This window comes from Gymnogyps californianus, chromosome 2 (assembly GCF_018139145.2).
Source record: "Gymnogyps californianus isolate 813 chromosome 2, ASM1813914v2, whole genome shotgun sequence".
Lineage (NCBI taxonomy): Eukaryota > Metazoa > Chordata > Aves > Accipitriformes > Cathartidae > Gymnogyps > Gymnogyps californianus.
The window spans coordinates 90,705,542-90,718,184 of record NC_059472.1 but is presented as its reverse complement, the minus strand read 5'-3'; the positions used below and the strand labels follow the sequence as shown (position 1 = coordinate 90,718,184).

Genomic DNA, 12,643 nt, shown 5'->3' with positions numbered 1-12,643 from the left:
CCCAATTTCCTATCTTACTTGGACTGCCATTTAAGCTGAGATATAACGAACCATTTTGAGGTAGCCCTGTTCTGCTGTATATTCATACAAAACAAAAATCTGGTGAAACACTGATCATGACAAGGTCCTGCACATAGTCACAATGTCTGTAACTCAAGATTGAGAGCTGTTACCAAGACACTCCTTTCTCACAAAAGCATAATCAAAACGTTCTTCCCACATGCCTTTTTCCAGTAGGACCCATCTGAATTTCAAAGGCTACAAGCAAAACCAGAGATACTTCACAATATCTGAAACAAACAAAAAAATAATCGAATCCCAAATTGTAAACAAAGCCAGGAGCTTACTATGAAGAAGCAGCAAGACTTTGTATTTTTGTACTCACAGATTAGCTTAATATAACTGGAATCAAGTCCCCAGAAAGTTATAAACAACTTTATTTCAGAAATAACTAGAAACAAATCATCTCCTGGAAAACATAAATGTAACATAAATGTTTAAACCCCTTCTTTATGATTTTCATTAAAGCTATTTCAAATTTTGAGACTGTTGAGCTTTTGTAGCCATAAAGAAAAAATAAATGGCAGATTTTAAAACTAAAGCTAGTTCTAACAGTGTAAGCTGCATCCCTTCAGGAAAGGGCATTTGCCAAGCATAGCAATCGAAGGGCATCATATCAATCACATTAAAAAAAAAAAAAGGTTTTGTCACCCACTATGCTCAAGCTTGAATTATGGTCACATGCATATACAGGAAAACATTTGAGATTTAGGAACAGGGATGAGACATTTGAGCCACAGTTTTATTTCTAAATTTCAAGTGTCTCAATTTGTACTGTACTTTCTTGTGTAAAGATGATAGGGAAGGGGACAAATTTAAATTTAACATGTAGGTGCTAACCAAAGCCTTGTAAAAGATCTGGAATGCTGTATGAAGGAGGGACTTCCAAACCATACCACTCACATGAGTAGCATTAGAAAAGTGGTATCAAAATGGTCTAGCAGATGTGGAGCTACTGTTATTGAAACCAATGGAAGAAGCTGTCATAGAAGTTTGGGAAGATCTAGCAGAGATATAGGACGTGAAGGATGACTGTACATAAGTGCTGTGCATCTTGAGGAACAATCTTGACTCCTTTACAGAGTGAATTTGCTTCAAACTAGAAGAGCAAAGATGCTAGACGCTGTATTTCCGTATTTTTCATTTCAATGTATCCTAATCTCTGTTCACAGCTGTGACATTACTGCTGCTGGAAAACAGAAGGGTGTTTTCGCAAAAAACTAAGAAATCCTAGTCATCTGACTATCATTTGCTTTTGTAACCAAGTGCTCTGAAGCATGGTTCAAAGACAAAACAGCTTCTAAGTCACTAGCTGACCACATGATGCTAGTTGTTTAAATCCTATGATACTTCATTAAAATCTCTTTATAGCAGTCTATAAAAAGAAAGATAAGAAAAAACAAAATTTCAGCATGCACTCATAGTTTAGCTTGCCTGAAAGGATTCTGAGAAGTGCCAATGAACACTTGCACTGAAATTCTCCCATTCTGTATAGGAACACACAGTACGAAAGCTTTCCATTGCCCCGTGGAAATCCTCAGGCAGCATTCCAAACATACTTCACATTCAATAAGAATTGCCAGTCACACTTTTTCTGCATCCACTCAAATTATCAAAAACCTCAGTGTAAAACCATAGAAATTCATCTAACTTGGGGGCAGGGAGGAGCAGGTGCAAAGCTAGTGCTGAGAAGAAATTCTGACTTTAGATATCAACAGAAATAAAGAACATTTTTTTTCAGTCTGACCACATTAAGAATTTTTTTCAGTGAAGCATAAAATTCAAGTGACCTTGAAATGACAATCATGCCAAACTCTGCTACTTTCTACATCAACAGTTTCTATGAAGAAAACTATTGGTTTATTCTCAAATACCTTTTGGCATGTTAAAGAGAGAGAAGGTACCTGCACTACTCTCACATACATTCTCTGCAAGTCTCCACGTGAGGATCCACGAATGTGGGCACAACAGACTGGACCTCTCAACAAAACTGAACTTTTTGACTAACTTAGGATACTATTCAGACTTACTGTTGGATCTGACCTGTGGCGTAGTCCTCTACCTAAATCCCATAATACCAGATGCTTAAGAGGCAAGTGAAAAGAAGTCTTGCAAAGACCATATAATTTTCAGCCCATCAGAGTCTTCTGCAATCTATTTTTTAACATTTGGAAATTGGCATAAATTCAGAGGCATGAGACTATCAGCTCTTGTTTACATCAACCTGAATCAGGCTGAACAGCACTGTCACAATTGCTAGCTCAATGCTAGGCTCCAGACTGCAAGAAAGTCCGATAGCAATAAGTTCAAAAATCTACTTCACCTATACAAAAATACATTTTTTTTTCATTGTTCTGGATCTGTCACCTTTCGGTGTCACTCAATGTGAACTGCCTTTTGAATCATAGTTGAGACAAAAAAAATCCTTTGAAAAGCTAATCTGTTGTAGATATCAGATTTCAAGACACTTACACTTAACCTTTAACCTAGAGCCTAGCATGATATTTATTTTTAGCACACCTCAGTATTATTAAACTGCTCCAAAATAAGTTTTAGTCCCCCCTGCTCTCTCTTTCTTCCCTGCCTCCTCCCCCCTTTTTTTAATAGTGATGTCCCATCGCCATTTATCATTCAGCAGGTCAGCACAATAATCATTAAGATGTTCTCACATAAGTGTACATTGGTCTAGGATTGCAAGAGGTCATTTTTTCGCGTGCATAACACCACAGTTACACAGGCTGCTCTTTTTCTAATTCTACTGGAGTATGTACATTATCAATAACTGGAAACAACATATCATGTTAACAAAGAAAAGAGAATGTTTAATCAATCGGATGAATTGACTAGAATCCCCAAGGAAGCTGCTTTTAATGAAACAGAAATTTATATTAGTTTGAAGCCTTGAAGCATGAGTTTTTCCAACATTCACCAATCTTATAATGAAGACCACACACTCAAATTCTCAGTTGGACAGAGCCAAGTATGAAATTCTAAGTATTCATAAACAAGATAACCAGAATATAAACAACACAGCATGAATTTAAAAAAAAATCCACACAATTTTTAAAAGATACTGAAAAGCAATAACAAGTTGAAAGTTCAGATGTCTCCTATTAGCCCAGCCATCTAGACACTATTAGTTGTTTCCAAATTTTAAGTCTAACTGCATGTCTTTGCAACATTAGAAACTTTTTTTAAAACAAACAAAAATATGGGACTATTTACAAAATGCCTTTAGGTGTCTTAGAATACATATACACATAAATCAGTCTTTCAACTGTCTGATAACCACAACTCCTTTCATTTCAATACCTTCCCATGAGTTCATTCAGTCCTCAAAAGTCAGGTGGCTGGACAGCTTCTCTCTCAAAGCCACTTCCACAAGCTACTTCCTTTTTAGGACTCTACACTTCTTGACAGCAACACTGATAAGACACACAAGTAATTTTATTCTAAGCCATCTGCTCTACTATTAAAACTCAAAAGCTTTTAAGGCCAGCTACATGATGATTTTCCAAATATCTGCACCACTTTTTCTCCCAAAAGCTATACTCACCCAGTATATTTACCGCTCCCAACTCCAAATCCCAAAATGGTTAGCCAAAGACTACAGGCACTTGGTAAACATGCCAGCGTTAATTACAGGAAACATTGTATTAGTTGTGCATGACCTGTGAAACTCAGACCTATCCTTGGATGACTTAGCCACTCCTACACATCAGCAGAAATAACATGCTGGCTCCTGACACCCCATTTTTGACAATTTTTAGACTTTAAGTGTAGCAGCCATGGCTTAACACCCAAGTCTTTCTCCTAGCAGCATACGACTTATCTCTTGACAGTAGGCACTAAAGAAGGCACAAGAAACCCCGAGGCAGCTAAAAATTAAGGCTGAAATTTCCATCCCTCACATTTCTTCCACATTTGACACACGCGTGACCTTCACAGGAAGACTAAGGCTCGATAAGGTTCATGAGCGGGACCAGGGTAACATCGGTCCTGGCACCTCATCTTCTCAGCCCCGGCTGCTCGGCTCCTACAGTCTGCTCTAGTCCTGCACGCAGGTTACAGAAAACAAGAAGCGATGCAAAACGCCTTCCCCGGCCCACGCTTCCCCCCAGCTTCCCCAGCGACACGCACCGGCAAGGGCCGCTCCGTGAGGCATCCACGCCCAGCCCCGTGCGCCCAGCGGCGGCTGCCACGGCTCCCCAGAGCCCCCTCCTGCACCACCCGCTGCCCCCGACCCGACACCCCCCTCTCTCCCCCCGAGTCACTTACTGAGCTGCCCGGACCCGGGCTCTCTGCCGCCTGCTCCCCCGAGCACGCTGCCGCCCAGGCCGCCCAGGGCCCCGCCGGCGGGCGGCGTGCCGCTCTGCCGCTCGAAGTTGCCCGGGTTGGAGAAGAAATCGCGGAGCCGGGGCAGCTCCCGGCCGCTCTCCAGCAGCTCCGTGTGCAGCTCCAGCGCCGTCAGCAAGAACTGGTCCCGCAGAAGCTGCGCCGCTATCGCGTCCATCGGCACCCGCGGCGGCTCCCCCGCGCCGGGGCCCGCGCCGGCCCCGCCGCCCGCCCCCGCACCGCCGCCGGCATCGCCCGGCGCCGCCGCACGCAAACCCGGCAGCTCCTCGGGGCTCCCCGCGGCTGCCACCGCCTCCTGCTGCGGGTATGCCGGCCCGCCCGGCTCGTTGCTGCTGCTGCTGCCGCCGCCGGGCCTGGACTCCTCGGGCTCGTCCTCCTCAGAGTCGCTGAGGAAGGGGTTCACGCTGCTGCCCCCGCCCGCCGCCGCCATCTTACAGCCCGACAGGGCACGACCGCTGCCAAGGCGCTACCTCGGCAAAGCCTGCGCGGAACCGCCACCTCCGCAGCCACTCCTGGTGGGGCCGGGGCCGCTGCCAACCCCCTTCGCCGCTGCGGGCGCTGCCGCCGGCAGCAACGGCAGCTCCCTCCCGCCGTCGCCGCCGCCGCCTCCTCAGCCACCTCCCACTGGCCCCACTACCGCTTCCGGATGCCAACTCTCGCGAGAGCTGCCCCGGCCAACAGCGAGCAGCGCCCCAGCACCCGGACCCTTCCCCTCCAGGCCTCGCGCCCGCCCCCTCCGTGCGGGAGACGGGCGGCAGCTCAGGGCGGGGCCTGAGGGAGCAGGAGGTGCCCCACCCAGGGGCGGGGCTCGCGGGCCACGCCTGGGCGGGGGGCGTGGCCGGGGGCGGGAACGGCCCGGCGGAAGCGGAAGTAGTCGGGATTCGCGGCAGGGGAGATGAGTGAGTCCTAGCGCGTGCGCACTGAGCGCATCCCGGGGCGGGGGGGCTGCTGTCGGGTCGGTTCCCGGGGGCTGGGTTCCCGCTGTGGGGGTGGGGGTGGGGGTGGGTCTGTGCCTTCGTCTCCCGGTCTCCGGAGAGCTTTGGCTGGCCTAGGGACCATGTGGCGGCGGCCCGGCCGGTGGCGTAAGGGTAGAGGGGGTGCGGGGCTCGGCTTCGGAGCCCGGGCTGGGGCCCAGGCCCCAAGGCACCTGTCAGCCGACCCCACGCCCGAGTTGTGTTGGCTGGGCCAGTGCGGGGCTGCCCGGGGAAAGGCGGCTCCGTGCGAGGGCCCCCGGGCCGGGCGGGTGCTTGGGCGGCCTGGGCTCCGCGCCCCCCATGGGCGTGAGCCATCGCCCAGCATCAGGTGTGCCTGGCGGGCCGGAGGTTAGGGAGGGTGCAAGGACGGGTGGTGGTAGGTTGTGTATCTGGGAGGGTGACGCTGTCACTCTTAAAAAGATGATGCGAAGCTGTTACCTTGTGTCTTACCTGGCAAGGAACTCGAATTGAAGCCGGGGTGTAGCGACAGGTAGTGTTTGCTACCGAAGGAAGTTCAGCTCACTAGAAATGATGCAGAACAGGGTCAGCATCGGTTTGTGTTCTGTTTCATTGAAAACAACGTCCCGTTCCCACTCATAGGAGCTCCGTTTGCATAAAGCTGATTCACTAGGAGTTATTTACTTTACTGAGAGCAAAACTGGGGCTGAAATCTTGGTAATAAAATAGTGGCAATGTTTTGTGGTGATACCACGATCTAGAAGCAATATTCGGTACTGTGAATGCAAACTATTCCATTCATATCATGCTAGTATGCTATAAAAGACTGGTGCTTTCCTTTTGATTTGCATAAATTTTTGTAAATAGTGTAGTCAATTTTGCATTCTGTCCTATAATAAACTTTGAATTTTTTTACTAACTTACTGCTTTATGTTGTCGATATACAAAAAGAGATTAAGTAGTGGATTGTGAACTGGTTGTAGCATAAAATAAATTGGTGGTATATTGAAAATGCTTTAAAATTCGACTCAGACCACAATAAAAATAAAAAGAAAAATATTTCACTGTTGGTGCTCCGGTGGAATTAGGAACCCTTAAAGAAACCTTGTGCTTTTCCCTTTCCTTTCTGGAGAGTTAAAGCACGTTAAGTATAAACTTGATAATAGTTGATATGCTGGTGTTCTGCCTCTTCCCTTAAAATGGAGGGAAAAACTTACTGATGTCCTGTAGCAGCCTCTGGTGGCGATCGGCAATGTGTACATGTGCCTTGAAGTTGTTTAAATGTGGTTCAAACACTAAATTCTACCTTTCTTTTAAGAGACTTGTTTCTGCTGACTTCTGTGTGCTGTTGCAGTAAGGACTAACTTTTTTCCCCTCTTCCTCACCTAAAATAATGTAAAAGTATTCCGCTGTTTGTTTGGGTTTATGAAACTAACTGAAATATTTACAGATGTCATTCAGTTGCTCCAAAATAATTTATGGATGGCTGGGATAAAGTTAACACAGCTGAAATGTGTATTCCAGAGCTGAAGAATGTAGGGAGAAAAATGTGCTTTTAACAATACGCTCTAAAACAGTTTCTTATTGTATACCAAAGGGGTATTGTTTTGAGAGACCTGAGAAGAAAACCTGATAAGGCAAGTGTAGCACCTTGGAGGATGTGTGAGGCAGAAAAAGATGCATAAGTTCTGGAAACAAAGCATTATATAGGTCTACTTGAGACAGACAGCTACAAATTAACTTTGTCTTCATTTATTCACTAGTCGTTCTGAGAGAGACAGATTGTTCATCAAGCTGTGTCGTCTCTTACTGGAATTAATGTTTCCTTCTAACTTTTAAAGGACTCGAGTTCTGTATCTGAAGCACAACTTACTGAAATACATCTAGGTATTAGATTACATCTAAGTATTGATTTCTAAAAACGGGTCTACCAAGCTAAATATCCAAAATACAAGGGGCTTGTAGAAAAAAGATCTTCAGAGTTTTTTGGAGGTGGTGGTGTATAAATAATTTTTTCAGTCTGTGCATGTTTTTTCATGAACTTTTAAGCTCAAGAAGCTTTACGATTCTTGAGATGGAAAACAAGTAGAAAACATTCAGTCTTTGCTTTTACTGTGTTGATTTTGGTAGGAGTGTTAAGTCTTGAGCTAATGCTTCAAAGTTTATCATATGATCAGTTTTGGGTTCCCTCTATGCTGTTTGGTGGGGTCATGTGTGTAGGGTATGCTTGCTTTCTGTGCTACTCTGGTGCAGTTTCAACTGCTCTCACAGTGAGTGAATGTACCGTTTAAGTCAAGCTATAAGAGGTTTTCTGTTTCAGCTTCTGCAGACAAGGTTAATTTAATTTAAAAATAAATAATTCTCTTAGGTCCATATTGGGTTTTTCTGTGCTGAATACTTGAAATGTATGAATTAATGTGCCTAGTGAGTCCTACAGTGAAGTAGGGTAGCTTTTTTTCATCTGATTGGAGTCCCAATTAAGGCACAGGGAACAAAATAATGGAGGAAAATCTGAAGCAAATCTGATTTCTACTTTAAAATAATTCAGATCTGTGAGTTCTGCCAACTCTTGCTTAAGTCATCTTCTAAAACTGAGCTACCTGAGAGAATCTTTGTCTGTGTATATTTATTTAAGACTAACTTTTAACCCCTTTCAAAAGAAACTTTACAGAAGTTATGATTTTTGTGTTTATTTTCAGACCTTAAAAAAATTGAATTTCAGTGCTTTGTAAACTGTCTGACCTCAGAAATATTTTGGTATTCTGCAGGAACTGATTAATGCAAATGTTGAGACTCATAATGTTGGTAGTTTGTGCTTAAAGACCTCTGCCATTTCTCTGAAATTGTATCTGTTCCAGTTTTAAGGGCATGGTTTTTAATGAGAATAGCTTATATCGGTAGTTAGTAGTTACTTGTGTGTTAAGTACAGACGTAGCTTTACCCAGAGAAACTGACTTTAGAAAGTGCTTGTTAAATTGGGATTTGGAGTAGAAGTAGTACAGCAGTGTGAAGGGACTCTTGGAAATATTTTCAGCCTCACCAAAAATGTGATAATGTCCCATGAAGTCAGATGAGAACCTGAATTAAACAAAACAACCCCCCCAAATCCCTTTGAATCAAAGTTTGGCTGTGTTTTTCTACCTCTGAAACTGTTGTTTTGAGCATTACTGTGAACAGTAGATATTTGGAAGCCTCCCATCAAAAATACAGTGAGCAAACACATTCAGAGCCTAAGGACTAATGTAGAAAACTTGTTCAAGCTTCATGATGTGTGTATTATGTTTTTGTGAGAATGAATAGATAGGAAAAAATGCTGTTCCAGTTGAGTGAGGAGACATAATTTGGGAATAAAAGATACGACCTTTTGTAACACCACAAACACTGGAGTATTGAATTGCTTGGGCTTCGTTCTCCCTAGTCCGGAAGATGCAGTGTGTTGTCTGGAAATGTAGGCTGCACGGAAAGCTGTAGTAGAGGGTAACAGACCACTCTGTCTAAGATGGTATGCCTTACCGTGCCTCACCGTGGTGAAGGACAGTGTAGACGGGGAAGGGAAACAGTGCACTGAAGTATGAAAACGATCATTGTAAAGTCATTCTTGAGTTCTGAGGTCTAAAGGTACTAAATTCAAATGAAAAGCTGTTTTGCCTGAATTTGTTAAGGTGTCTTTTACTGAAGCTTTGTGGAGGTCATGACAATTAAGGCTTGACATTGAAAAGGTCTTATTTATTCCTGTCACTGCAGAAGCATGGGCCAACTTGCAGAGATGTTGCTATGCTGACTCCATGCTGCTGCTCTGTGCCTTTGAGGGTTGCCTTCTTCACTTTATTCCTCTTCAATTTAGGATTTGCGCAGTTTTGCAAAAAACCCTTATATTTTCCTTGTACAGCCTGCTGTTCTTCAGTGATGTTCAAATATGAGGGGGAAATATGATAAGAGAGATTTGAGACAGCCTGTGGAGGAGGTCATGCAATGAACTATGATGTTAATAAAAGGAATACAACTAGTGTGAGATGCAGGCTTCAGAGAACAAAGTGGGAGTCTGAGGGCATGCTTTGAACATGCAGAGTTAGCACTGTTGTTGGGAGGAGATGCAGTCCTGTCCTGGTGCCAATGCAGAGGTTTGTTTTGGGAATTAGGCTGGGGTACTAAACTACAGTGAAGTTATCTTTACTCTTCCTTCCTTCTTTTTTCTTGAGGTTGTTTTCAGTTGAATTCATTCTCCAGTCTGCTTGACTATACAGTTGTACAGATGGCTGTGCCAGCCCAAGGAAGAGGCTTGGCATGGGAATAAGTGGGCAGGAGCAGAGGAGGACAGGACAGCTCTCTGCAGCTGTACTGGGTTCGTTTTCCTTGTGGTATTTGTGACTGTGAAGACCTCTTGTTCTTTTAACTGCTACTCCCGTGACAGCCATTTTTGTGTAAAATATCTGATAAAATATATTTGCCTTGCTGGTCTTAAGTATTTTGGAAAACATGCTTTAATTACAAGCAGGTTTCTGGAGATGGTAGAGTAGAAGTGAATAACTGCTACACAGAAGTGAATAATAGACTTTTTCTGTCATTTCAAAACTAGCTGGTTGTGTCTTCCCTGAGAGCAGATACTAAGATAGGCAGACTTTGCCTTTGTGTTCTTGACATGCAACTGTATTTGGTGTCTGTCTCATAATAGTAATTGTCATCTCTTTGGAATCTTCTGCCTACCAGTGTTGTATCCCTCACCTCTGTTGCCAGCAGAGAGATCAGGAAACTACAAATGATTCTACATTTTGGGGGGAAGATGTAATATGAGAACTGGAGAGATGTTGCCCATCTGTGTTCTCCAGGTTTCAGGGTCTCTGTCTAACAGTTTTTGTCTTGCTCTCTGAGCTTTTTTCCTGCAATGAAGCTATTGCCATTTTTTTGCCAAAAAAGTTTGAGTGGTGGGGAGCTTTCATTTTGAATCAGCTGTGCCCCATATTGCAAAGAAGCAGAATACTGATTATTTCCAGGAATCATTTCCTGGCTCTATTAATTATTAGAGTCAGTCAGCAGCTGAAAAATAAAGGTGTCTTATAGAAATGAAAAGTGGCTTGGCTTTGTCTTAAAAACAAATGTGAGCTCACAGGGTTTCAACAGAGGGTGTTTACAAGTTGATATATCATAAATGATAGTGAATGTTAATTACTTTGTTAGTAGAGATTGCTGTAGGAGTAAAAAGAACTTTGTTCTAAAGTGAACATAAGTATTTCAGGAAGCAGTAACTGATAATTTGAGTGGGTTTTGTGCCTTATGCACACTTACGAAAATGCTTTCTATGTGAACAGCTAGCAACTGTGGCTGCTAGTGGAAGAGTTAAAGAGGAGGTGACTCCTTTGCATAAAGATTTCTTACTAGACCTCAAAGTATCCTAGGACAAATACTGTATATACTTACATTACTACTTGAGAACTTGAATGCTCTCTTGAAGGTGATACAATCCATCCTTTTAGTGTTTTTCTGCACTTTACAACTTGGCCATTGCAATTTTTTTTTTTTTAAATAGTTTGTTTCATTTGCTGATTGAAGGAATTGGAGATTTTTTTTTTTCCCCTTGTGCTTATTTCTTTGTGACGAAGCAGTGCTTCCTGACAGCATGTTTTGAGGGTGGGATTTCCTAGGGGCTTGGTCTGCCGTGGTGCCGAGTACTGGGGTCGCACCCGCGAGCACGATCGGCTTTGCGGGGCCCGGGAGCGGTGCAGGACCCTGGAGAGCGCCCGCCTGCCGCGGGTAAGGGGGGGGCTGCGTGGCCCTGTCCCGGGCGGGCGCCGGCCGTCGCTCCCCTCTGCGCTCACGGGTTGCTCTTCTGAGCTCTCCTCATCGCTGGATTGTGTCGTGTAACGCGTCTCCGATTTGGATGGCTTTCCTTATGTATGTTCACCTCCGGCTTCAAATGGGTTTTTGGTCTCTTACCTCTGTCTGCGTCAACTTTGCTGTGAACTGAAGTTTGGTAGGTAAAGATATGTAAAATATCAATTGTGCTAGCCAGTTAAATAGTATTCAGTTATATGTTATATTCAACTGGCTAGCATAGTTAAATAGTACTTTTGAACTCAAAAGCTCTGAAATCCTTTTTAAAAAAAATGCTTTTGAAAGGGGGGGACCCTACAAATTGATTGTTTAACTTCTATATTCCTTTTATTGAAAGTATTACTGTATGCTTAGAAGGTTGTCCTGTAGTCCTTTTTTTCCTTCAAACTGAAGCTGTTGGCAAATTGACATTCAGAGGCTTATGTGCAAGATTCAACAGATGTGGCTTGTTACTATTTGACATAATTCTTGTTTATTTGTAATGGTTGATATTGATAAGAAAATGTGACTTACTAAAAGACCACTTGTCAGCTTTTTTAAACATTCCTTATTCATACTAGCTTCTATGGAACATACTTTAAGCACTGTTTGGTTTTTTTTTTTTGTCAAAGGGTGTTTTCTTCTCTGTATGTATACAGAATACATTTGCAAGCTGGTTTTGCAAAGCTCAGTGCAGCTGAAAGTTGTTCTCTTTCCATCCTTTTCCCTGTGTGCTCTACGTTAATATTTGTTGTATGACTTTGAAGAGTTTGATCCTTGTCGCTTTTATTGCTAAAGGGAAGAACTGTGCTGCTTGTATTGGTGCATGTGCTTTATTGCATAGTTTTATTACAAATCTCTTTAAAAATATCTCAGAGGGCCTTCAGCCTTGGTTTGTCAGGGAGGGCTCCAATGAGACAGCAAGACTGCTGTGGCAAACTGTCTTCCATGCACTTGCATTCTCTTAAGTGCCGCTAGTCCCTTGACCCTAGCAGCTGTCGAAGTTGGTGGGCTGGGTTCTGTTAGACACTCTCAGGCTGACGTTCTTTCCCCAGAAGTATCCCATGAAACTTGTACTAGGAAAAATCTGTCTACAAGATCTCCAAACAGGGCAAGAAAAAACAATGACAGAAAAAAAAAATCCTTATTTTTTGCAAGAACAGAGAAATCTGAGTAATGCAAGACACTCTTGGCAGCACAAAAAGAATTAAACAGTCCATACTGAGATGAAAATATGTTAAGCTGTAGAACAGTGGTGCTTGAAGAAGATGTGCTGATAGAGTATTGCTGAATGACTCCAAAGTCAAGAAATACCCAGGAGGATTTGCAAATACCTCCTGAAAATAGGCATAGGCCCCCCCAAATGCTGTTGCCCAGTGAAATAGCTGATACGCAGCAAAACCACTCCGGGTTTATTGTTGTCGGGTTTTGCTTTTTCTGAGTTCTGAATTTCTAGCTGCCTGCATACTGAGCAGATGTAATGCAGA

At 43.5% G+C, this 12,643-nt stretch overlaps 1 protein-coding gene across 2 annotated transcripts in view; it reads right to left on the bottom strand.

Annotated features, from left to right (window-relative positions):
• RELCH (RAB11 binding and LisH domain, coiled-coil and HEAT repeat containing) overlaps nucleotides 1-4,938 on the bottom strand; it is an 86,776-nt gene extending 81,838 nt beyond the window's left edge. For both annotated transcript variants that reach the window (XM_050891445.1, XM_050891444.1), the window contains exon 1: nucleotides 4,339-4,938. In XM_050891445.1, the coding sequence (XP_050747402.1) occupies nucleotides 4,339-4,846 (508 nt within the window). In that variant the 5' untranslated portion in view covers nucleotides 4,847-4,938. The remainder of the gene's footprint in view (nucleotides 1-4,338) is intronic.
• Between the last annotated feature and the right edge of the window lie 7,705 nt (nucleotides 4,939-12,643).